Source organism: Pseudopodoces humilis, chromosome 3 (assembly GCF_049639895.1).
Source record: "Pseudopodoces humilis isolate 2021_Gansu_Grassland_sample_001 chromosome 3, ASM4963989v1, whole genome shotgun sequence".
In the NCBI taxonomy this organism is placed as follows: Eukaryota; Metazoa; Chordata; class Aves; order Passeriformes; family Paridae; genus Pseudopodoces; species Pseudopodoces humilis.
Genome location: NC_142202.1, coordinates 65,622,022 through 65,649,564, shown reverse-complemented (window position 1 = coordinate 65,649,564; position 27,543 = coordinate 65,622,022). Strand labels below are relative to the sequence as shown.

Below are 27,543 nucleotides of genomic sequence, written 5' to 3'. Positions count from 1 at the left end.
AGATTAGAGTCAAACTTCACATTATGCTGTTTTGGCTTCCCCCATATTAGCTTTTTGGCCAGGTGTGGACTACATGCTCAACAGACAAAAAACACACAGGATTAGGTCTTCTTTATATATAAAAAGAGAAGAAAATGAAATACAACTCTGAATTAGGTTCAGAAATCAGTGCAATGCAGAAGAGTATATTTATTTACAGGCTAATAAAAATATATTCAGCTTAGCCAGGTGTATACATGTTTTGCAAAATGTTCTATCTGCTACAGAAATGAGAGTAACCCATGATGTAATTATGTTTGGACAAATACAATAAATACCTATATTTTGTTTGATACAACTGTGGATTAACATATATTGAGATGGATACAAACCCTCTTCACCACCAAGAATACACTTCTACAAAGGAAATACTAGATACAACCTTAAATCAGAGTTAAATTTATTGCCGTAAAACACTTTCCTTATCTTACATGCTTTTAATTAACATTGGTCCCAGATGCCAACAAACACTGTCCACCCTTAGCGTAAAATACAATTGTCTTACTGAAGATTTTAATAGGAAAGGAATTATATACCAAAAAAATTGCAAAATCATCTTTAGAATATTATTTTATTTTTTTAAGTAAAAATATATATACACACACAAGTAAACTGTTTTACACTTGAAAAAATAAAAATGAAGTCTGAACACTGACTTTCCTTAGAAATTTTTCCAAGTCTAACTCATTCAGCCTCTGGGATTCAGCAGGACTGAGTCTTCCAGTTACTGACAAAGGGGAGAATACACATTTGTCCATTGAATCTGGAAACCTCAACTTGCAAAACTTCTCAGTTTAAATATTAATCTCTAAGCATTTCAGTATGATTGCAAATAAACCAGTATATTAAATCTGTACTGCTAACAAGTACAGTGTACATGGAGACAGACTGCAGTGTCTGAGCAAAATCCTCCCATCCACAGCTTCCTAAGCAAGGACTATAAAAACTGCTGGGAAGAAAATCTGGTGATAATTTACTGCTACCTGATATGTCTACTCCCAGTCATTTTCCTCAGCAATTGTTCCTTCTGTTGATCTCATACAGAGATAAAAATAAAGAGAAAAGGTCCAGCAGAGGAAGAAGAGAGCACAGCATCATGTGAAACTGGCAGATTAGGAATGTTAGGAAAATAACTCTAGAAACATTCTTCCACTTCAGGCTAAAACTGATCAAATCCATTGAACAGAAAATACAGTGTGCCATAAAGTAAGGAAGAAAAAATAAATAAAAAATTTCACCTTTCCCTCAAATAAAGGGAAACTATACAGGAAAATTGAATGTCTTTTTAAAAAGTTACAAGACTAGTTGGACAAATTTCTATGAACTGCAGGAAGATTTCACACAGCAATGATTTTCAAAGACAAGATGACCACAACTTAGCTTTGAACTGTCCCTTCCTGACAGAGAGGACACTGACTGTTCCAGGCCACAGACAGATTCAGAGGGCACTCTGCTTGAGTAGCTGTGGGAAAAACACAAATCTGTATGCAAAAGTTCTGGCAGTGGATTCATCTGCTAACACAGAGCCAATGTGTCCTCAAGTTTCTGAAGCTTCAGAAAAAGAAACATGCCTGGGGACCTGTTTCTTCTTCACACAGCTTTATTTTTAAATACTAGTTTCTGTTCGGTGAAAACTGTACAGCCTTGACTATTTTAAAAACCTTCAACAGTATGCTGTACGACAAACACTAGTACAAAAAATGAACCAAATAATGTTACTCCACTGAGTAAGTGGAACTCACGCACGCACGCACGCACACACACACACACAAAATGATCGTGTACATAGCAAAGTTAAGGGATTCATAAATAGCAAAATCTCTGAATAAAGTATATACATTTTTAGGCTTTTTCTATAAACATATATATATAGTGCTCCTAGGAGAGACAAGGTAACTGTGTTCTACATCACAACTTAGAACATAAGATTAATTGATGTTACTCTAAAGGCCTTTGAGATTTTTTCTTATGTATTTATACTCTACACTTAACACTTGCAAAGATGTCTTTTCACATTAGTTCCTCTTTCAATGTACAAAACCATTTTACGTTACAGTTCAACAGCCTGCAGTGAACAGGAATGATGGCACTGCATGCTGAAATTGTAAGTGCGAAGACGATGTAGAGTTTGCTTGTGGAGTGTGCTGCACTTCACCAAGAGAGCTACAAATGGAGCATGAGAAACTGTTCGAGACACCATCCTCAACTTCCCCATCTGCAGCCATGCCAGGGGCCTTTAGATGTACACCAATAAAAAACTATTTTAAGATACACTGCTCTCACAAAGGGAGTAACATTTTGCTTCAACAGTAAGACAATTATAGGTTAACAGGACTGCCATAACAACACAGATAGGGCCAGGCACCGTATGATTCTGAGAACCTCCTGTAAAGTATTGTGCACTCAACTTCTACTTCTTTAAGGATTATTTTAAAGTGAAATGAGTATGTTCAGTACGCATCAAAAGCACTCATCATTTCATAAGGTCAAGCTAATGATGACCAACTCAAACAACTCTACATTAGCAGTAACCATATCCATTCAAAAACAAACGCTAAATTGATGATGCTCAGAAAAAAATACCAAAGGGCTCACATTAATTGTGAGTAATTTTTCCACTAATTTCACTTTTAAAACCCCATACTACTCTGTTTAACTACTTTTGCAGCAAGTTTTAAATGGAAGAAATGGTGGTGAATTTAAATAAAAACAGCAAATCAAAAAACTTCACTCATAAAATTGCCACGGGCTGAATGATCAGGATTAGCAAGCACACCACTGCTTATGTGGGTTTTGATAGTCTGCTCAAATAAAAGCTCTCATCTTTACTATTCCGAGAAAAAAAAAAGAAGTGTTTTTTAAAGTTATAGTTCAAAAATCCTAAATACAAAACAAATGGATGCAATGGAACAAGTGTCCATCCCCCCACCCCCATCTGTCTAGGGTTAAAGCATGTTTCACACCAAAGTGAACATCAGTTGTGCCTTTAAAACATCCAAGGGTCAAAATGAGGCTGGTCACACGTTATTCTGCTTCCTTAGGGACATCCATGAGATTAAAAGTGGAAGTACTGAGGTTATCCACTTTAAAAATCCCACGCTTTGGTGGGACTACTCTTTTATTACTAAAAGAAATTCATTTTACATGCTGTGTGTTCAGTAACTACTGTGTGTCACGCAAAAGACAGTTTTCCACATTTAGAATTGCTCACAATGAAGCCCTGAGGTAACTGCCTTTTTTCCAGGCAACAGTAATACAGTTCCTTTTGACATTTAATCATCCTTTTACAACCTACACTAGTATATGCAACTTTAAGCAGTCAATATTGATTATCAATTGTTCCCAAAGATGGGATCTGTCCAGGATTTTTTTTTTTTTTTTTGATTGTTTGTTTTTAGGATAAAGACTCAGCAGAACGGGCTAATTTGGGTGCAGTGTCTTCTAATGAAGCTTCCACTGAATTCCCCAGGTCTCCATTTTCATGTCCATCAATACTTGGCTTCTTATCAAACACTGCAAGTTAAAAAGAAAATCGATTTAAGGAAAGAAGCAATCTTGGGAAGGACAGATCAGTGATCCTTGTTTCAAAAGCTGGAATGTTTGCTGAAATGACTACTAAAATTAAAGCTGACAGGTTTTTAGCAGAACACAGTATGGCAGGAAAATAGGAACTGTTTCTTTGCTTTTCTGATTTAAAAAATGTATCTGAAAAAGCCACCAACATGAAGTGTTAAGGGGAATTAACAACTCCGAGTCAGAGGTAGGAAAAGATAAGAATAAATTTGAATTTCAACCTTTGGGAAAAGATGCCCATGAAAAAAGTTCATAAGTTAATTCAGTTAATTCAGCTGTATCTAAGTAAACCAGGCCAAACAGTGAGGGACCAACCAGATGAATTGACAGTCTATTAGTAGGTTAATTGAATTGACAGCAGATTAATTTTAAAATGAATATAAAAACAGTATTTTTCCACAAATTGGTTTACATATTGAGACTTCAGAATTAAACTGCATTTTAACACATTTTAGAAGGTTTACCTTGTGAGGGTTTGACATCCACATTTGCATCTTTCCTATTAGAACTTGAATTTGCACCTTCTTCCAATTCATCAAGATATAAACGGTAACGGTGTCCACTCTCATCCTCATATTCTACATTTTCATCATCTGAATCAACTTCTGGAGCAACATACACTACTTCAAATTCAATTTCACCTCTCTAAAATACAGCCAAAAATACAAATTTACTTACTACCACACAGCTACCCAGCAGGATTACCAAGATGAGCTAGGTTAGTAAAACAAATACATCTTACTGTTGTAAACACATATTTTAAACAGTTGTGTTGAATATTTTGGATAGGAATTTGAGTTTTTACCAACTAAAGTAGAACAGCTCTATAGCTAAGCTTTACCAAAACTACCCATATTTCTTATCTGCCAGTACATTTCAAACAGTGATTTCTAAAGAGGAAGTTTTCTGATCATTTAAACACACCTGTTAACTGTCTGAAAATGGGAAGCAAATCAGGAAGATTCTAGACCACAAAGCATATGAGAAATATAGTTTGGCTGGTGCTGTTCAGTCATAAGAGTAAAATATATGTCACTAAATAAGTTATTTCTGTTGTGCAATGTAATAAATTGATTCTCATCAGCCTTACTGAATAATGATTAGCCAATACATGTTTAACTGAACCACTACTGACCTAGCTTTTTTCTCCTTAAATTGCAAAACATAAGAGAATTAAGTGTAAGGTGATAGAGCCTCAAGAATCACTGTAGCTTAGGATTACACTGTACTTAACAGGAAACATTAAAATTTGAGGTGATTCAGCAGGCAGAACACATGAAGCACCTAAACATGCCTATGGATAAGAGGTCCAAACTGACCTGCTGGGAAAGAATAGTTACAGCTTCTTTATGTTTGGCATCTCTTAGATTAACTCCATTTACTGCCAGAATAGCATCACCAACATGCAGTCCTCCACATCGATCAGCAGGCTGCCCAGGATGGATTTCAGAGATCAGTATTGGAACACCATGCTCCTTCCCACCCTATTAAAAAAAAAGCAAATTTTAATTAACTGAGATGCCTTTTAACATAAAATTGACATTCAGATATAGTTCCTAAAGTGCTTATTTCAATTTCTATTTTAGAAATTTAGAAATCATTCTTCAAACAAAGAATGTTTAAGAATGTGTGAGCTGCTTTCCTTAATTCTTCTCTCCACAGAATGGAAAATTTCTAATATGTACTCAAAGTCAAAGCACGCCATTCTGAATACTAATAAAGCTATAAAATCATATATAAACTAATGAAAAGCAGAAAACCTCACTAAAAAAAGCGTATCAGGCACCATATTGACTTGCAAGAAACAGTATTCATATTTAAAATAAAAGTATAATAGTCAAAATTTTCCAAATTTGTTGCAAAAAGTTTACATAGCCTTTGTTAGGTGAGAGATGCCAATACAGGTACTTTAAAAAAAGTTATAATCACAACAGCTAAACTTTGGAAGTCAGGTCTCAGATTGTCTCTGCTTTTCTAATACTTACACCTGGAATCACCACTGGCTAATCTGCTAAAGTGTCTATACCTACACATTAAGCCAAAATACTAAGTTTAACATAAAGTAGCAATTATCTGTTTCCTAATCTATCAAAATGAGTCTTAAAGTTCTGTGATCATAGTTACGGATTTGTGTATGCTTTTTCATTTGTTCTAACCATACATTTACTGATCCATATTTAACAGAAGTAGGAATACAAACTTGAATTGCTGCTTCTGTGTCAAAGAAAATAAATACAAATATTTACTGTGATTGAAATTCCTAGTCCTTCATGGTCTTCTTTAACTAGCAAAACTTTCCTGATTGGACCAACACCTTGACTCTTCTTTAAGGTATCAGGATCCTAATTTGATAAAAAAAAAACCACAGCACAAACATAAACGTGTGACCCAAAAACTGATGCATTTCAGCATTTTGGGTTTTTGCAATTATATACAGGCAGTGTTATGAGCAACAGTGTCAGACTAGCTCCAGGCAGAACAAATTTACAGTGCCCCTTTACAGAAAGGGAATGAAATCAGAAAAGATTCCTCATTATGCACCCCTGATGAGAATAATTATTTAAATTACTTCACTGCTGATTAATGCACAACCCAGAACTTAACTTCAAAAGAAGGAAATCAGCCACAAATTAGTAAGGCACTACATGACATGTTATATGATGTAAACTCATCCTAAAAGTAACCAAATGGCAGAAGATGATGTAATATACTCCCAAGGAAGAGGTTGCTTGCTTGAGTTTATTTTTATTATAATAAAAATAAACCACACCAAAAGCCATTGAACACAAATCCAAAAGAGAGACTAAATAAATCAAGGTTTGTTTTTTCTTTTTGTTAAGTCACTGATGCCATTATGCATACCTTTAAAATCACAAATACATGTATTTGTCCACCAATGTTTTATATGCAATTAGCAACATAAGCAGTAAGACCCATCTGACCAACTAAGGTATTTAGAACACATCAAAGCAAAGCACTTTGCTGAAAATGTCTGGATTTAGGCACTGAAGACTGGGATGATTAACAAGACGTGCCAAGTTGGGTGAGTTCTACCAAATATACCTGTAGTGAAATGCTGTTTAAAAGTTTTGTTTCAAAAAGTACCTTTAGGAAGAACAAAAACAAAAGCCTACAAATAATTCTTTTACAGTGTCAATTTATCTGGCCTTTTAAGAAAAGAAATTAAAATCTATTTCAGTTCAATCTAATGCTAAAAACTTTATTCTTGGTTTGCAAATAAGTTAGATCCACCATTTTGAAACCTACTTTACAAAATTCTGCTGTTAATATACACATAAATATATATATATATATCAGAGGCTCAGTTTTCAAAAGGACTGAGTGCTCCTAGGTAAATCAAAGGAATTGTATCATTTTCCGTGGCCATTTAGAGGGATATGCTATTCAGCAAAGAACTGTCCTTTAGCATACAAAAGAACAACATATTTACAAGTGACATATGAAAAAAACACAACACTGAAATGAAAACAATCACAAAGATGAAGAAGTAACTCATGTCTGGAAATCATGGAGGAATGGCTCATCTTTTCAACTCACATGTCCTGGTGGTGCTTGCATTGGTCGTTTGAGGTCATTCCGACCTCGACAAGCTCTAATAACAGTTTTGTGGCGGTGAAGGTGTATTTCTGCTTCCAGCTGATTCCACAGCTTGTCGTGAGCAGGTCCTTTCATATCCCGGCCCAGTAACTGAATCTGCTGGACCCTACATAGTGACAAAGAGAGTAAAACAACGCTGCATTACAGCTGGAAAAGCAAGGCACTGCATGACTCCTACACCTCAATAAGCCTCATGTGGCTACAGCAGATGGTCATGCAGCAACCTGGTGCAAGAGCCCTGGGGATTTTTGCTGCTCTTCCTTTTGTTAATTAAGTGGAAACGTGAGGCTTTTCCTACTTAGTATTAACCTTGAACCTGCCTTTGGGGATGCAAAGGAAGGAAACAACAACAAACATCTTATGCTAGGGGACATGGATTGACTTCACATACCTTCCAGCTAGCTCCTTATCTAAATACTTGGCTGCCAATCTTGCTCCATAAACCTCAGCCTGGAGCACAGCTATGTGTCTACGAAGGGCTTCATTCTCCTTCCTCAACAACTTCACCTCAGCTTCCAGCTGAGCTTCTTTCACTTTTTCCTTCTTGTTAGCTTCAAGTTCTCTCTCCTTTACAATGACAACAAAAAAACCAAACAAACAAACAAACAAACAAAAAAAAACAAGAAAAGAATGTTAAAAAGCTTTTATCCAAGTTAATAATGAAAGAACACTTACTGTTTCTGCATACACAATCTGAAATTATTTTCCTTTGTACAAGACATGCATGCAGGAAGAGAAATTAAAAAAAAAGATAAAAGTAAACAGGGACTCTGGCACTACAGCTAGTGGTTTGCATACTATGCTACACAAAGGTGGTAAAATTTAAGTAGCCTGAATATCATGCTTACATTTTCTTGTCTTGCAAATAGGACATTCAAAGTTAATCAATACTGTTTTTAAAATTAAAGAGTAACTACAAAGCTACTAAATATTTCAATTTACCTAAATTCTTTAACTATTATGATGATGATGATGATATGGAAACATAAGCCCATATGTCCTTAAAATTAAAATTATTTTCATGCAAACAACCAAGAAATGTCCAGCCAGAGACATTTCCAGATTAGAGTCTGAAGACCACATAAATAAAGCCAAGGATTCTACACACAAAGTCCACCGTCTCAAAATTGGAAGAAAATTAGCGCAAAATAGCTCTGTTAAAAAAACCCAAACCAAACAACAGCCAAACAAAACAAAAACAAAACCCACACTAAAACCACACTTGAAGCAAGCTATCTACCCATACCTCACCCCCTGAAAAAGGTTTTATGGAAATATAAATTAGTCCCACATTGCTCCATCCCAAATGTAAAGAGACTGCATAGTTATTACATTTTCTAATACCCACGGTACTGCTGCAAAAGGAATTAGATTGCTAATCTACAAAATCTACTTTAAGGAGAGCATGCTTGATAGATAACTTGTATCTTTTATATCTTGCTCAGCATCCCTTTCACCAAGTGGGGGAAACCCCCCACCAAAACCCAGGAAAATAGTAAAGACACAGGGTCTAATACTGTTTCCTTTCAAAAATGGCTGTCAACTGAAACAGCAATAAAAACTAAGTTCACCATAATGCATTTTTGAAGACATCTGGAATACCCAAAAAAACCTCCTCTCTGTAGATGTACCAATTACTCTGTTAAATAAAACCAGGAAGTTTTGCTACTAAAGAAGCAACAGGACAGATACAAAATTTTACAGAACTGGCAAGACAAATCTGTTATCAAATTGTGCATATGCTATTCACTATTCCAAGCCTGGATATAAAACCATTAATATGATCAATTTTGCCACATTTGAGAAATTACAAAAGGTTGGTCCTTCCAAATGGAGTTATTTTCACAACAGATATATCAAAGTATTTACTGATTTTGCCAGAAAGTCAACTCTGAACTTGATAGACTCTACTACCTCTCTCATCTGTTAAAAATTTCTATTAGTTTAGAAGAAGAGAGTACATGTTGGTCAAGAATTGCCCAGCACAGTGCTCAGCAGGAGCAGCTCAAGGATTGCTTGAAATCACTAGCATTTCACTTCCTGCAATTCCCATGATGACCCACTTTCAGATCAAGTTTGGCTCCATAGGCATGTTAGAAAACATGTTACACAAAGCCACTTCTGGTCTCTGGCCTTTGGGTTGGAGTTGTCTTGTGAAAATGACTCTGCAGCAAATCTCTTTCTGAATTGCAGGATCACTCTTAAGCCAAGAATTTTGACTAATCTACATTTTAGGAACAGGAGTTTCTAAGATTATACCAGCTCTTTCTATTATTATTTTGGTCTTGGGCTCTTTTCAGTACAAGAATTCAAGAGTGCCACCAAGTGCCACTTGAGGAGTAAGAACAGTCACAGTTCAGACTTAACACCAGTTTTACAGCAGCTACAAAGTCCACATACAAATACAGTGTTCCTGTTAGCTCTGTTCCTACTGTCAATATTGTATTAAGGTGATCTAAATAGTAGTATAGGCTCCCTATTTGTCTACTTTTAGAACATCTTTTATTTGACAAATACAAAGACTAGAATTTAAGATAGGCATATTCCAACTTCCCTCAGAAAAGTGAATTGTTGAAGTGATCAAAGATTCTTTATTATACCAGTGAATTTCATGCAGCACATTTTACAGTATTTATACAAATTAGCCAGCTTAAATACCCTCATCCAGACTCAGATTGACCACTGATTTTCTCTGAATTTGATTTGTTGTTTAAATTAAACAGGAAGCCAAATGTTAAATTTCTAAGTAGGATCACTTTTAGTCATGCATTTTAAATGTTACACCAAAAATACAAGGCAAAAGCCTTGTATTGTAAAACATGCTAGAAATGTCTTCTTCTTATTTTCTCCATTATTATGACTACTCTTTTGTGACAGAGGTGCAAAATTACACCCAGAATCCAGTCTTCTATGGACTGTCTCCAACTGATCACCACATGAATTTAAAAAAAAAAAAAAAAAAATTAAAAGGTTTTCAATACAGAATCTCTGAAGATGTCTTGAAAGAGCATGTCCTGTTTGGAATGACAAAACGACAACTTTTGTCAAAAGATCTGACAAAAGTCTCAAAAATGTTAAAAAAAAATCAAGAAAGTTAAGTTATAGAACAGTTTCATGTTTTCCAGTGTTCATAGTAAGGCATAGGTTCTGAAAACAGAAAATGTATTTTCTGTTGGTAATGTAAAAAAAATAAAAGTTACAGCAAGGTTGAAGACTAAAGTTTAAAGTTACCAGCTATCCTGTGGCTTTCCAAAAAACCAAATACTGAGTAATAATAACAAAGCATGTAACAAAAGCAGAAAAGCTGTTTAAAAACCTTTCAAGTTTATCACTGTGAAAAGATAAAAGTCAAGTTTGCTTCACTTTTTCTTTATATCTATGTATTATTGAGTTCATATGCTTTTAGCTGTTACAACAGCCAGTGTAAACCACATTAAATCATGTCCATGAAAAAAATAAGGAGGAAAAAAGGTGGAGTTGACAGGATTTTTTAAAAATACAACATGCAGAATACTTCATATTACACTCATAGATGTGTACAGTGTTTAAGATTTAGCAATTGTGTAACAGTTTAACATTTTTTGAGACACTGCCAGAACAATCTTTCAGAATGTCAAGTTGCCAGATATCACCCCAAACTAGCTGTAGCAATAATAAACAGAATACATACAGAATTAGAAAAGAGGGCTCCACATCTAGAAAAGAAAAATTAAAATGCAAAGGAAATTCTTTACACAGCATCATGCTAACTGTGGGGAAGAAGGAAAAAGCCAGATCTGTTTTGCCAGTTTCTGAGGCCAACACAGATATAAGTTGTTGCACAAAACAAAAAGCACTGCTTAAACATAAAAAAAAGGCAATCAGCATACTTACCATTTCATCCACAGAAAGGACAGACTTAAGACAGAAGAAAAGAGTTCTATAATTAGAGAAACAGGCAATAGGTACTTCAAGAAAATGCAAAAATATACATTACTCCAAAAGGACTTCACCAGCAGACTATGTATTTCATTAACTGGCATAAAGAACAAGCACACTGCTACAATTCTATTTAGCAACTATTTTGGTATTTTGCAGTGAAATTTACTAAAAATCTTATTAAAAACTTAGCTTTAGCATAGTATTGAAAACAATACCTTTTCCTAAAATACCAAGAATCTCTATAAAGAATAGCAAGATAATACAATATACATGAAATAAACACAGAAAATCCATCCTGTAATATAATGTTATACAGGTAATAGATTTTTTTTTCTTTTCAGAAAGAACAACATAATATGAGTTACAAGAGGGACATAAAGGACAGGCAGAAGTATCAAAAAAGGCATCAAGTGCAAAAACACAAAAAAAAAAAATTCAACTAGGCAACTTCATATTCTTTCTCACAGAGTTATTATGATTGGACTATGAAGATTCCCGACTCCTAAAAACAGATTTGGCCTGACCTACACAATTATCAACTGCTTAGCAATCTAAATATTTTAAAATGTCCTAGCTCATCACTATGTACAGTTTTACAGATTACAGAAGATACATTTATGGTAAAAGTCTAAAGAGTCTACATACAAAACAAGTGTCTGTCCCTCAAGAAAGCAGGAAGTCAATTAGTAGAACTTTATTTCCCCATTGCACATTCTGTTGACACAGTTCCTCTTTGTCCTCAGACACTTTCTGACTGCCAGAAGGTCCACACAACAGTTTCATTTACCAAACATCAGAGGTCCCATTTTATTGTCATTTAAGCAGCCTCAGTTTTGCTTGTTCTAGCTTTGTGAAATTTCATAGCTTTCTTTATCTAGAAGAGTTTAAAGTTGAGCTTCTGTCCATTAAAGCTATGAATCCCTAAAGGCAAAGTAAAACAAACTCAAAACACTAGTTGTCATATTTATAAAAAGGAAAAACTAAAGGAAATTAAGCAGAGAATATCAATTTAAGCTGTTAATAAAGTTCAATTTCAACATACATAAACCTGAACCAATGTATCTAAAATGTATTTATTGTCATCTGTGGGAAAAAGACTGTTGTCAATAGCATGGGAATTTAATATATCTTTAGAAATCATTTATAACCAGGTAATGAGAAACAAGAAGCTTAGAAGTATTAGTCTCTGTGTTAGTCAGAAGTTAAGCCTAAGAAAATATGGGGACCAAAATCTCTCACAGTGATGCGTTAAATTTAAAAACTTAAAAAATTTTCTACGTGTAAACCTGCTGTTTAACACTTACAAAATGCTGGTGATATTTAACTAATGCTTATTTAAAAGCTATGAGAATTATTCAAAACTCTAAATAAACTTCACCATACTGCAGCCATAATTCAGTACAGAATAAATTATGCGTGGACAATCCAGAAAATGTTGCTCTTATACTGAATATACAACTATGTAGCCCTAGGAAGACAGCTCTAATCAATTACAGCTTTTGAATTTGAAACATAAAGTTACTCCTGCTGTCCAGTGATTAGCCTAGACATCCTTTAAAACTTAAAGATTACTACTGTGTTTGATCGTATATTAATTAACAGGACAAAATAGCAAAAGAGACTAATCTGATGTTCAACCTATGTTGGGAGTAGGTATTTGCAACAAAACTGTGAAGCAGTTGTAGAAAGTTCAGAGATAGACTTTGATTCATACCAACAGTTAGAAATCACAACTCTACCTTTTAATTTTCAAAGTCATAGTATTAGAGCCCGAATCAGTGGTGTGGCTAGTAACAAGGCAGTCTATGCTCAGGCTATCAGTCAATGTCAACTCACTGCACAGATTAATTGTTGTTAACCTTTGGTGGACTTTGTAAAGGTCTGAGTTTTAAAAAAACATGTAGTTTACTGAGTGCTCCTATTACAGTCTTGTATTACCTTTCGCAACTTCAGACTTCAGAAAAGCTTTATAAATCACAAAGACATTTCCTTTTTTTTACTTTCAGAAAATACTAAAAATGGTTTATTTAAAAAAACCTTCTCAAATCCTTATTCTTTATTCTGATATTATTCATCTTCTTTTAATGGTTGCTAACAAGCAACTATAAGTGTTACTTAAAAGCATAAAAGTTAATATTTTTAACATAAAAATTTGTAATCCACTTATTCACACCTTCCAAGGAAGAACTTCAGCCAGGAGAGGAAGAATAATACAATGCCACATTCAATTCCATACTCACCAGTTTCGCTTTAATAGCCCCGGAGTCAACATTCTGACCAGTCTTGGCATGTAACTGAAGCTGAACAGCGTGCAGCTGCAAAAGCTGATCATGCACTTCCTTTTCCAACACTGCTTTCTCTGCCTGTGTTTCTGTCAGTTCAGACTTCAGATCAACCAACTGTGCCTGTGAAGATACAATCCGTCATAGTAATGAGAACAAGGATTAAATGAGGTCACCAGAACTGTGACACATAACAGCATTTGCTGGTCCATGGATGCTGTACACAGTGGAACACAGGTTAAGAATACCTGCTGTCACACATTCCTCTGTAGCCCAGCTTTAACACTGGATCATTTGCAGGATTTTCTCCCCAGCTTCTTGCCACAAAATTCATGCAACCACAGAACTAGCACCAAATGACCATACTGCCAAGAGTAACAACAGCTGAGCTTTCCCTCATTTAGACAATGGCATGTGACACTGTTGTCCACTCCAAATCAAGGCAATGGCATTAAAACTATGTAGGATTTACACCCATAGCAATGTAAACACAATTTTAAATTGTAAAATTACTAAATCTTATTGAAAAAAGGTGCTCAAAGTAAAAATGACAATTATTTCTCCAATGCTGAAGTAAAATAATCCTATTTACAGCTGGTCTATTATCAACAGATTAAATGAAATAGCAAATTAGTTGGGTAAATCAGAAGCCAGGAAATGCCCCTAAAATGCAGATGTAGAAAACAAGAAATAGCTATTAACTCTAGAAAAAAGTGGTTTTGAAACATTTCAAAAACCATTTTCATGTATAAATCTGTAATGAAAGAACAAATACTAACATGTTTACAAAGTTACTTGTTATCCAAGTTCAAGCACTATTTTAAAAGATAAGCTACATTTAGATAAGTTTTAAAGCTACTATTTGCCAAAAAAGACCCCGCAGAATTTCAGGGTATTTTTAGGTAAATTCCCAGAGTATGTTTTTGCATCCAAAAGATTTGGAACTAAAGACCAAAATGAAAAAGTGACTAATTCTTAAAAAATGTCCTCTCATATTAAAGCAGAGTATTTTAACAACACTGTACTAGCATCCAAATTAATAGTGAAACTTAAGTTGCAAGGCAGCTTGGTAAAAAACGTCTGTACTTGTTAATGAAAAAAAAGCAGGAAGGATTTGACTATCAGTGGGGAGGGTTTACTGGGTCTAAAATCAGGTATATCATTTAGACAGACAGCCTCCTCAAGCTCCCAGAGTAATTCAGAGGTAAGTAGGCACTTCCAGAGGTGATCCAGAGCACCCAGAGTGCATCTGATGAGATGGATCAGCGTGTGGCTGCCAAGAACAATCTCCCTTCCTGCCTCTTGGCTATGCCCTTTAGTCTCACATCTCTAGGACTGAAGAGAGCAGAACTACCTCCCTGTCCCTTGAGGCAGAGCCTCAGCAGATCAGGCCAGCACTTACTTCTTGCCAAAGAAATGGAGCTGCATGCATTTTCACCTTCCAACTGCCAGAATAGGAAAAAAATCTTGAAAAATTTGCAAACCCTTGCAGAACTCTAAAGCAGAAACTGCCTTTTGCAGTAAGATGATATTTAAAATACTACAAAGCCAAGTAATTTCACAGAAATTAGCTACTTACAAAGCTGCATTGTTGTCCCCAGTGACCAGCCACAGTTAAAGTCTCTCTGCTGTGGTCTACCTACTTTCTAACAAAAGCAGACACACACCTGAACTAACCCAGAAAATTAAAATATCACCAGCATAAAAGCTGATGATTCAGTACAGAGCAGATAACAAAGACCTTAATAATGAAGGCACAGTTTGACCCAATCACAATTTCACATAATAACAATATTTTGTTATTATGACATACTGTATATATTAAGCCTACTTAAAAGAAAAATAAGACCACTACTGTCTTGCTCCTTTCTAACAGCTAACATGCTGACTTTCACTGTTTTTTTATACACACACACATGCTCTCTCATCTACTCTAATTCAAAAGACCCGTAGAATGGCAAAGTGGCAGAACAGCTAAATTAGACCGATTTTATATTGTCCAGCCTCACCTAATGAAGAAGGGCAATTGGAGTTCTGATGAGAAGAAAAAATTGAATTTACTTCCCTTTGCAATTAACAAAGCAGCAAGAATGATGACCACCAGCTTTGCAGGGTAAATGATGCCCCAAAAGTATCACAAAAAGACTGTCAAACTAACAAAAATTAAAAATAGTACCCCACATATAACCTAACATTTAAATTGATATCCTGCTGTTTTAATCATAGAATCATTGAATCACAGAATGGCCTGGGTTGAGAGGGACCTTAAAGACCTGGTTCCAACCCCCCTGCTATGGACAGGGATACCTTGCACTAGACCAGGATGCTCAGAGCTCCATTCAACCTGGCCTTGAACACTTCCAGGAATGGGGTACTTGGGACAACCTGCTCCAGTGCATCACCACCCTCACAATAATTTTTTCCTATTATCCAATCTCAAAGCACTCTCAGTGTGAAACCACTGCCTGCTCTGTCATTACATGCTCTTGTAAAAAGTCCCTCTCCCATCTTTCTTGTCACCTCCCTCCAGGTACTGTAAGGCTAGGATAAATGAAGAGCACAAAATAAAAAAAGAAAAATGAGAAATGCATGTATGATGGAATTAATCTGTTTAACACATTAGGAAAATTATAAATCTATCCCCAGGAACAGATGCAGGCACAAGAGTCACACCAAAATGCAAACAAAACAAGCTGCTTTCATATCCTGTGATCTACTTCTATGAAGACTGACAAATCTTTATATTACTTCACAGAAGTCCTACCATGCTCAGCTTGGCCGGCTCAATTAATTTTCCTTTATATTACTCTTAATAGCACTTTTTAAAATCCAAAATCCCTCAATTTATTATAAAGAAAACATATGAAAAGACTGTTAGAAATTTAACCTATCTTCAATTTTGGAAGCTACTCAGTAAAAACCAAGAATGGGGCAGAGACAGCAGATGAAATCATGAGCACAAACAAGGACTCTCAGTAAGGCCATTCCTTCCCAGAGCAGCATTCACTGAATGAGGCAAGGGCTCTGCAGCACAAAAAGATGGTGCCAGATAATGTTACATTTCAATTTCTATAAACATAATAGGATAAACACAAGGATAAACTAATGCTGCACAAGCAACTTTACTAATCCTTTAATTTGGATGTACTCTCCAACAAGACTGTCAAAGAGAGATGCCATGTATTTTGGTGGTCACTTGCAACTACCCTAAAATTTGCAGAGAAGTCACCTGGGGGCAGAAGTTACAAACATCCAGCCACAGGAGACCATTGAGCTTCATGGTTAGATGAGGCCAGGAAGAGCCACCAAACAACAAAAACGGAACAGAAACTTTGAACAGCAGGGAACAATGAGGGGCAGAGGTTGAAGAGAAGGTAGTGTGTTCACTTTCATAACCTCCTCTTAACTGTAACTTGCTGATTCAGCCAAAAAAAGAACCCTTCTGGGCAGAATACAACTATACAGATCAGCAATTACCACACATTAGCAAGTACCATGCTGCAAGGTTACACCTTGGTTTCTCTCTGCTCCCTCATTTGTGTCTCTGCCCCAGCCAATGCACAGCAAACAGCATGACCAAACTGTGGTCATGGAAGTAGTATTTAATCATGAAAACCTACACCTAGACGTACATGAATCAAGCAGGCAGGACATGAAGCTACTGCTTCAGATTATCACCACAGGCTATTCTAAATTCTAAATACAAGTCTACAATTCAAGTAAACTGGAGATCTTGGTCAAATTCACCAAATAGCAAAACTCAGCATTTATCTTCCACACAATCTAACATCCAGATGTGATACACAGACAAAAGCCTCTCCAGCTAATTAAAGTTAGAAAGTGGTATGTTTATTACAGTGTCAGGCAGCACGAGGAGTATCCTCCTAAAATTGTGTGCGCAACACCACAAAGCTCTTGCCCTCTTTTATCTACCGAAATCTTGCATATTCAGGTAATCATTTACTATGCCTATACATATACATTTCCTAACTCCACCTAGCCCCACTTCATATTAAAATGAGCTCAAAGTCCTCCAGTGCCTGTGTAGTGTTTCTTTCTAATTGAGTTGGTGGGTCTTGAAAAGGGTCAGTGGTCTTCTAAGAGGTCAGGAACCTCTTCCTCAAGTTAAACTTTTCACCTTTGTTTTGTGGGCGGGCTCTCTAGTCCTTTGGCCATAATCCAGGCCTCCCTATCCTGGTTCTGTCTGGTTTCTAGGCCCAGGTGCAGTTGTAGTTTCTTCATCTTCACAATGGCTCATCTTTCTTGTCTCCTATAAACACAACTAAGTCAAGCAGGTAATATATTGCCCTATCTCAATTAGGTCCATCTAATAATTATTAATCCTTTGCATTGTTTTGACTACCCCTCTTAAACAAAATATATTGCCTCTGCCTTGCTAGCTACATTCCTAGCTTCTAAGTTCTTTTAACCCTTTGATTCAGATGATACCAGAAAAATAGTTTAGAAAGGCTACCTAAACATTTAGTCAGTTTTGGGACATATTTTGCCCTTTCCCAGGTATTTTGTATTTCTCAAAGATCTTACAGCTATGAAAATTAAATGCCAATTTCAACTGAAATAACTCAAGAATTTATAAACTACTCTTTCTATTCTCATATGAGATAAAAGAAATAATGGCATTAAGAAATTCATATTTATTCCACAGAACATGTCAAAAATTAAAAAAAAACCAACAAAACTCTAGGCAAAAGAGCCCAGACAATGTCCTCTTTGAAATCAACAGTTCTTATTTCCTGTTCAAGCAGTTACAAATTATCAAAAAATTGAGTTTGTTACAATTATCTTATAATGAATATGTATTTTAACCTGGCAATAAAATAAATGCCATCTTAAATGTTGGGGTTAACTGCATTTATAGTCGTGGAGCTCCTAAAGTCCTAACTAGCGTTTTGCATCAGGAGTCTTAGAACAAAATATTAGCATTTAAGCCTCTTTCAATTAATTAATATCACATTTTTCATATGATGGTCTGTACTCTCATCTGCACATTTTTCACAGAGAAGTGACCATTACTTATTCTACCAGAATATTTAGAGTAACTACCCAAAAAGAATTTATTTCTATTAGATCTCAGAGATATACTCAAAGATCTTTTACTAAGTTTATACGTTGTAAAGAACAAGAATGTAGACCCTACCTGGAACAGCTAACAATGTAAAGACATCAAGGAAAGGACGAATAAATGTAACAGAGAAGTACAATTACAGAGGTATCTGTGCATAGAAGTGCACAAAAGGAAGCAGACATGCTAAAACCACAAGTTATGTATGACTGCTCAGAAGCATCACTGCTTGAATGAGGCACTAGAAGATGGCAATACTGAAACCTCTGAAGATCTAAAGCATGAGGGAGAACACACAGAAACTGAGAAAACTGCAGAAAGTGGGATGATGGTGATTTACATACCACAGTGACAGGAAACAACCTCCACTGCTGATAGGGAATGCAGCTGCAGGGGAGTGAGGGGCAAACTGAGATGGCATCGTTAGATAAAATAATAATGATGGGTTTAGCTTTGGGATAAGCTTTTACATTTTCTGAACTATCATTGCAGTAACTTCCGCAATATGGACAAGAGTTTCACTTGAGCTAATAGATATAAAAGATATCTATGACTTACACATAGTCCAGACATGAGCACTCAAAGTGGAGCCAAGCTGTATTGGGAAGCTGGGTCATAGGCCTGCATAATACTAGAGCAAGACTGGCATTATTCACCACACCAAGTAAAAATGAGAGGAAGACCTGAATTATCTCAAAGTGTAATGAATGCGCTTCATGGTATATGAATTTCTAGCTCAAAAAAAGTCTAAGCATAATTCAAACATAGTAGAAGCTCACAGATTTTTCAGCAAAGGGAAGACAGATACATACAAGAGTATCCATTACCAGCCTCGCATGACTAAAAGTCATAAGCCAAGCACTCATCAAATGCCTTTAGTTTTTGTTTAATTTCAGGTCTTTAGGGTACACCTAATTCATTCTTATATCAAGCCTTCTAAACTTATAAAGGTCTGAAAACTGTCTTTCTGAAGATTATTTTTTCCACCATATAATCTCCGATTGCCAGAAACTAGGAGTACATTTCAGAATTTTTTAGTTACCTAAGCAAGGCCATCTAGTGCCATCTTTTCATCTGTGTGTCTACATTTCTCCCTATTTCACCTTCCTTCCCTGTTGATTTGAACTGAATAAATTTTAAGATACAAATGAATCTATTAAAAGGGTAAAGGTGTGTATCCTTAAAGTTCCTACAACATACAACTTTTGCACTAAACAGCTAGTAGTGACAGATTAGTGCCCTTTCAGAGGGAGAAAAGAGTCTTTAGCTAATTTGCTTAACCCATACATAGACAGAAGCTGACAGCCTGGTATACAGGCAGCACACATGCAGCTCTGAGCTAAAGACTGAGCTGCTGTCTTGTGTCCAGCCAACTAACCAAAAAATGTAGAGACAAAAAGGCAAAGGAAAGGATGCTGTGATGTGGAAACTCCCAAGAGTTTCCAAGAGAACAAGAACTGACTGAATCAGGAGGTCTTAGTGATTTGAGAAAGCACCCAACACTTCCATTCCCCACAAATCACATGATTTCCAAGCTCCATTGATTCTGTTACTAATAAAACACCTCTGCTGTACCTACATATATTTAATAGCTAATTTTAAAGGACAGGTCCTTATGTATCTTATTATGGGATCAAACCAAAATTCACAGACAAATCAAGTTTATGAGGTGCTTTTATTTCCTCAGCAGCATGTCCTTATGTAATTTACACTAGACTCCATAAAGTTTACCAACATATGCATTTATGTATTTCAACATTCACTCCTGATCAGAATTATTAACCTTCTGATTTAAAGGCTGCAGGACCCAGGATCATGAAACACAACAGAGCACACACTACAATGCTACAATTACTCCATGGCTTCTGTCCTAGCATATGCACAAAAAAGCAGTATAAATATCAATATATGACACTAGCATATTCGCTTATCATTTCATTCTGGCGGGATTTTTCGGAAGACAGAAACGTCATTTGAAGGTAAATGCTGGTAAAAAAAATAAAAATCTTTAATTATGCTTTACAAACAAAGAAAACATTATTCCTTAGTGTTCCCATAACATTACACAAGTGCAGGGCAGAAAACAATTTTTCACAACATGACAGCTGCAGCTCCTACACCCTGCAGATACACATTCAGACACCAGATAACAACGACAGAGCCTGGCCTGCACAGCCCACATACTGCCAATTTTTCATGGGGTCCCCTGACTTTGCATCAACCCCTTGATGTGAAGGTAGTCGGAGCTCCTAATTATTACCTTTCTCTAATTCCTTGAAGAAAGGATTGGCTCCATATCTCACCAATATCACTTCACCACTTTGCCTACAGCTCTCCAAAAGACAAGAACACTCTACTCTTCCTCAGTCTTGACTATTTGATTATTCCAGTCTACTAAGCAGCACTTGGTGCAATTTGTCACACAACCCTATTAAGTTTAATGGACTGCTTTGAATGAGAAACCATGGAACAGTGCAGAGCCCTGTTTCATCTCATAGCGCTCCTTGCAAAACCAAACAATGTGACAGCACTGCACAAAATGAGTTTCTGATTAGATGATACACTTGGAAACCGTATTTTTTATGATAACCCCCCAATTTCACCACAGTGTTTACCACTTGTCAAAAATAAAAATGTTTCAAGATATTGGAAAAGACTGTACTGACAGATTATTAGATTATATTAAAAGCCTTTATTTCATTATTATTGTGACTCCAAAAAGGACCTTTGTGACTTCAATTTTTAGCTAACACTAAATTTAACAAAACAGTCTTTATCATGCAGCTAATAAGAACATGAACAACAAAATTTATGACTAATGACTCCGTAAATACACAGTATGGTAGTGTAGCTATGTAAGTAGTCTTGGTAAAAATGCAGTGTATGATGCTGAAGACCATTCTGGACATATAATTATCTGCACATTTTTCCTCCCAACAATTAAACTATAAATAATAATACCACATCTTAAATAAAGCATCTTAAAAATTTGGTTTCCATTTACATAAATGGATACATCCACCAACAATTTTATGCCTGTGACTGATCTTTTTCAGCTCTATCATTAAAATACTGGCTACTGTTTCTTGCTACTGTTTTACTTTGTGCTTGACTGTTTTATTATGTTTACACCTTCACAGAAGAACAAATCACTTTTTTGTAAAATCACTTTACTGACAGGGAGAAATTTCTGACTTCCTCACAATGACTATTTTTGTCAGGTTGCTCATGCTTCTAGTTGTTTATCGGGAAGACACAAATCTGTTCTTAGAAGTCATATCAATAGTTTTACTATTATCATTATTTTGAAATCTATACTACCTATGCAACATAACTCAGTAAAAAAACCTAAGAAATATAAACTAGCATACTGGTTTCCTCTCACTTTCTCTTTGGCAGCTCCCAACAAATGAGACAGAAAAGGAAAACACTTTACCACATACTGAAAATTAAGTAGGCTAGTTAAATTTGTATAGAGGCATATAGGCTTCTGATACAGGAAAACATGAATTAAGTATAGGCATAATTGTAATTAGAAAGGGCATAATGAATCTGATAGAAGTTACACTATCAGTTGATGATACAGTTGATGTATCACACTAATGACAACTTAGTATATAAGCTGACTGGAAAAATGTATGTAAAACTGTATTTCCTTAATATGTGAAAAATGCTCACATTTTAAGATATCAAGTTAGCTGGACCAAATTTCACTCCACTGATATTTCAAAAAAAGTATACTCCATCTAATACCAACAGATCTCTATTCCAAAAGAGAAAAAGTATTAGAAGTCCAATTAATAAAATAATACCTCAGTAACTACTGGAAATACTAATGACATTTGAAAAAAAAGTAAATAAGCTATTGCAACTATTCTATATGTATGTAGATACATATCTCACATCGACAAAAAAAATACCTTGGTCATCAACAAGTTCTCACTACAAAATAAAGGAGAGAGGCAGAAAAAAAAATCCAGAGAGACCTTCCTAAGAAGGTGTATAGTCCTACCTTGATTAAAATACTGCCTAACAACAGAGCAGGACTATACCTCAGCAGTGTGTCCCATAAGATGGACTTAAATGCTTATGGAAAGTCACCACACATAAAGCCACCTACATTTAGCTTTTCCAGACTGCAGCTGGGGTTTTTAGATATATATCTCCATATTACCCACATAATTCTATATGTGCTTTAACTGAATACGTTACTAGTTACCTACAGAAGAATTCAGCTTATAGAAACATGTTCCTCTGAACACGCTTATTCCAATTTAATCGGAGACATAAAACAACATTTAACTTCTCAGACATACATGTTTTCCTTAGCTTCAGCATATACACAGGCTTAACACATCTGCCAAGATACAGGGTGTGCTTCACCAAACATTCCTTTCTAGCTTGTTCATTTAAAATTGCAGAATCAGATTGGCAGTCAAAGTCAAGCTCAGTTTTCACTGGCACATTGACCTACTTCTTCTGTTTCTACAAAACTGCAGATACACAGAACTTTTATTTTTTGAATGGACATTTAGACAATGTCATAGTCAAGTAACAGTCAAACAGGAAAAACAAAACCTATGAACTGCTTCTCAGTTAAACGTTTTCTGAAGTCTCACACACTGACCACAGCCTGCATCTGCTGATTTATACAGTTTTCCAATACAGAATCACAAAAAATCCCCTTTAAATGTCTGTCACCAGTTCTAAAAGACTGAGAGCCTTACTATCCTACTAACAAGATACACTTCTCCATTTGTTCAAAATGAAATTAAGCTGATCTCAGAAAATACAATGGATTGTAATGCCAAAGACTTTTTTTTCCTCCTCTTTGACAAGCTACTTAATTCAACTCTGTCCTACTGTGACCAGCAGGAAAATTATGAAAATAAATCCTACCCTCCACATATGATTAGTTTAATTTAAGACTGCAAATATTATTAGCACAGTAGTAAATTTATAAACTTTCACCACGCTAAGCACAAGTAAATTTATTTGCATACATCCCCTTGCATCTGAAATACCTTCAGGGTCCTTCTAAAAATAACCTGGCCCAGAATTACCAACATATAGCTGCCTCTTTGGAAACTATTGTCTTCCTGGAACACTTCTTTCACTATCCAGGAACATCCTTCGTGCAGTATTTTACCTAAATTCCTCTCTCTAGAAGTAGATATACAGAAAGATGGCAAAAATTTTTTTGGGGAGTCCTACAGCAGGAGCTTCCATCCACCATACCTCAAGCTGTGCCTCTTAAAAGCGGTTGTACCCATCAGAGAATGTGTATTAAGCTGATAAAGTGGATAAACCAAAGTCTGAACTGCGTTTCTTTATTCTTGCCTTCAGTGTTATAATAAGACTCATCAATTTTGGTTGAGGAAACGGTATCCACAAACAACAGAATGATATTAATAACTTTTTGTTCTTTTCCTTTATGAAAATTTATCACTTATTCAGTACGACAAATTCAGTCAAATGCAGCTGCAGGAGTAACCTTAGACAAATTTAGATTCAGTCCAAGTATTATTTCAATCCAAATAAAGGATTTATTTGTAGTATCTTAGTATTTCTCAAGATAGATCTAGTTTATTGGCTTGAATAAGTGTACATAAGTAAACTATTACAGAGCACATTTTTGTGACTGCGACAAAAGCTTTGTATTAAAATGCACAAGCAGTATTAAGTTACAATGGTGAGTTATTAGGAAATTATTGCAATCTTAAAAGTTATATGAAGTACAGTAACTCGCATTATAAAAACTAAGTAAAACCACCAATCACATCCTAAATGCCATATTGATGTTAGTGATTTCTTCCAAAATATGTAATTGTACTCTTCATATTGGTCACTGGGGCTTTTGACTAGAAATCTGTGCACGTAAGAAGACAAGACACTCATTTTCAACAGAGCAGCTCCATCTTTTGGAGATTTTAAATGGCAGTTTTCATTTCAAGTTTATGACTCCAATAAACATGAGGTCCTCAAATGAACAACATTCAAGGCAATACTAAAGTCTTCTAAAGGTCTATTTGAAAGATAAAAATGCCTTTATATGTATGAGGCCTAATACTACTCAGAGTAATAAAAATACTTTACAAAGGAAGACTTTTTATTCACTTCCAAACCACTCACTCTACATTATCAACATCATTTTTATCAAACAACCTCAATCATGTAGATATACACAATAAATATGCTAATTATTAACAACTGCTAACTGGGCTTTTGGCTCTTCAACTCCTAAGAGATTAGGCACAAATCTTCAGTTCTTTAGGTGCTCCTGATGATTTTAATTAGATACAAAAAACCTTTCAGGATCTGAGTTATATAACTTCCTTTCAAAATATTAAAGCTTGAAATGACCTTTCAAAGAAATCCAAATCCATTCTCTTAAAATAACCTGAAAATTCCCTTGGCTTACAGGCCTCTACACAACAACCCACCATGCCTGTGCAATATGCAATAAATTCTGGTTATCTACCATAAACTCATAAACCTCCTTTTACTATACTTCATGAAGTCTACTTTATAGGTTGGTACTGTATATGTGTGTGTGTGTATGTGTGTGTAAATATATATATATATGTATATATCTCATGTAAGACAACATATCAACACAAACACATAGAGGAACACAAACACCACTACAGTAAGCATTCTGGTGAAATAAAGAATGAGATGCAAAAAACTCCTAGTCTAATGAAATTTTTGTTCTACTCTGAAAAATCCTACTCCTCTGTAAAATTCCATGGGTTCTTTCCCATAACAATGTCTTCATACCAGGAAGAAACCTGATTAAAATGAAAGACAATCTACTTACTTTACTTCCTACTGAAAGGCACACCTTCAGAAGAGCACATTGCTGCTAGAAGACTCTAAAATTCTTTTATTATAATAAGTGTAACACAGAGGACTGAAAGAAGGGAATTCTGTCTATTGAAGCTCTTACAAAGCCCATATTTTCATGGTGTCTCAGAATTTCCCTTCTTACTCCTCTACCCTTAAAATTTAAAAGAACAAGCAATATAAGTCTAAAAAGTATGGCCTACAAGAGACAATGAAGAAAATGGAAGGCTTTAGTCCAGTCAAAAGGTAACTGAGGAAGAAACATCAAAAGCCTTCTAATTGTGATTAAAAGACAAGAGGCAGCTTACATTCACACCTGCCGAGGACACCCCAAATAACCCATTAAACCAAAGACACTCGGGTTCGATAGATACAAAATGACCATGAAGTTCTCCAGAACCTCCTTCCACAGCACTCCAGTTTTTTCACAGGCCAAAGGACCTGCAGCCCTGCCTCTCGGCAACATCAGGACCAGGCTCTGGCTTTTTTTCTCCCACTGACTGAAACTCTGTAACAGGCATGAAGAAAACCTTCCAAAAGGAAGGCCAGTTATTATTCTCCTCACAGAATGTGTGACCCCTGCTATTATTTTCAGTTTCTAAGCTCGGCAGAGAGCTATTTGATCTGCTTTGAAGTGTGAAGAAACAAGAAGACCTGTCAAAGTCCATCCCAAACCCACTTTTCTGTTTCCTTTACTTGTAAGGAGGAACAATATCCTCATTTTGACTACTGACTCTAAGCTTTAAGCACTTCGATCTTGTCTTTGTCCTTTCTTTTACAAGCTTTTCCAAAATCAGGGAATCTAGGAATCAATTAGGCTCAAAAAGAACTCTGGTATCATCAAGTCCAACCTGTGACCAAACACCACCATGGCAACCAGACTCTTTCCTTAAACACCTCCAGGGACGGTGACTCCATCACCACCCTCGACAGCCCATTTCGATGTCCAACCAGCCTTTCTGGGAAGGACTTCTTCCTAATGTCCAGCCTAAACCCCCCCCGGCGCATATTAAGCTTCAGTCTGTCCTCTCGTCCTGACTCACTGAAAAGAGAAGATCAGTCAGCAGCATCTCTTGCCCAAGATTCCTGCTTTCACCATCACAGAGAACTCCTTTGGCACGCACCGCTCCATGCCAGAGCTGGAATTACCAAACCCAGAGGGAGGATGGCCGCGGCCAGGCCCGAATCCTAAAACGCGGGGCCTGGTGAATCTTCCGTAGCTGTTTTGGGGCAGGGAACGAGCAGGAAGAAACCCGGGGGAGCTCCTGGTATCCCCGGGGCAGGGCACGGCCACCCCGGCATGTCCGGGGATGCAACCCCGGCCCGGCCCCGCCCGGTGCCACGGCAGCCCCTCACCTCCAGCTTGTGGTTGATCTGGGACACGGTCTGAGCCTTGTGGCAGAGCTGGGCGAAGCACGAGCTCAGGCTCGTCATCTTCTGCCGCCCCTCGTACGTGATGTCGGCCTGGTCGGGGTCGATCTCGCCCAGCAGCAGGTCCACGTCCACGAACGCCTTGTCGAACTCCTTCTCCAGCACCTCCAGCCAGCGGAACATGGACACGCCGCCGCCCGCCGCCGCCGCCGGGCCGGCCGCGCCCGGACCGCAGGGACCACCGCCCGCCGCCGACATGGTGCCGCCGCTGCCGCCCGCTCCCCTCACACGGCACTGCCCGCGCCGCTCCCGCGCCGCTCCCGGCCCCGCTCCCGGGGCAGCCACGCAGGGAGCGCGGGGACGCGCGTGCGCGGCGGCCGCGGGGCCGCCTGGTGTTGTGGCAGGCAGCGCCGGCCGAGCGCCGAGCCGCCGAGCGCACCGCCCGCGCCGGCAGGGGGCGCTGCGGGCCGGCACGAGCTGGCTGTGATGGGATGGGGCGGCTCGTCCTGGCCGGGGGGATCGGGGCTGTCCCCGTGTCCCCGCCGTGTCCCCGCCGTGTCCCCCTGTCCTTCCTGCGGCCCCGTCCCGGTCACTGGGAGTGTCCTCGGGCGCGTTATTGTACTTACAGCCGTTTTTATGTTGACATATAGTCCATACAGACATACGCTAAGTTGGTACATAGTAAAGAATATGTACGTAGTGCGGGCCTTCCCCTGAACAACTTACCATATAAGTACATCAAGGCAAGGAAGAATAACAGCGAAGTACAATTACAGATATATCTGTGCACAGAAGTGTGCAACAGGAAGC

General features: G+C 37.0%; 1 protein-coding gene across 1 annotated transcript; it reads right to left on the bottom strand.

The window, feature by feature from the left end:
- Positions 1–165: 165 nt before the first annotated feature.
- Positions 166–26,991, bottom strand: GOPC (golgi associated PDZ and coiled-coil motif containing). The gene is made up of 9 exons (XM_005518304.3): positions 26,719–26,991; positions 13,392–13,556; positions 11,104–11,127; positions 7,622–7,797; positions 7,171–7,336; positions 5,859–5,954; positions 4,932–5,096; positions 4,077–4,257; positions 166–3,552 (listed from the first exon to the last, which is right to left on the bottom strand). Exons 1-9 carry the CDS (start codon positions 26,989–26,991, stop codon positions 3,434–3,436), a joined length of 1,365 nt encoding a protein of 454 aa, XP_005518361.1. The 3' UTR covers positions 166–3,433.
- Positions 26,992–27,543: the final 552 nt, after the last annotated feature.

Coding starts and splice junctions, on each gene's coding strand:
- GOPC (XM_005518304.3), bottom strand. CDS start 26,991: ATGTCGGCGGCGGGCGGTGGTCCCTGCGGTCCGGGCGCGGCCGGCCCG. Junction 5,955..7,170: donor TGCAAGCACCACCAGGACAT/GTGAGTTGAAAA, acceptor TTATCAAATTAG/GATCCTGATACCTTAAAGAA. Junction 4,258..4,931: donor TAACTATTCTTTCCCAGCAG/GTCAGTTTGGAC, acceptor GCTGTATTTTAG/AGAGGTGAAATTGAATTTGA.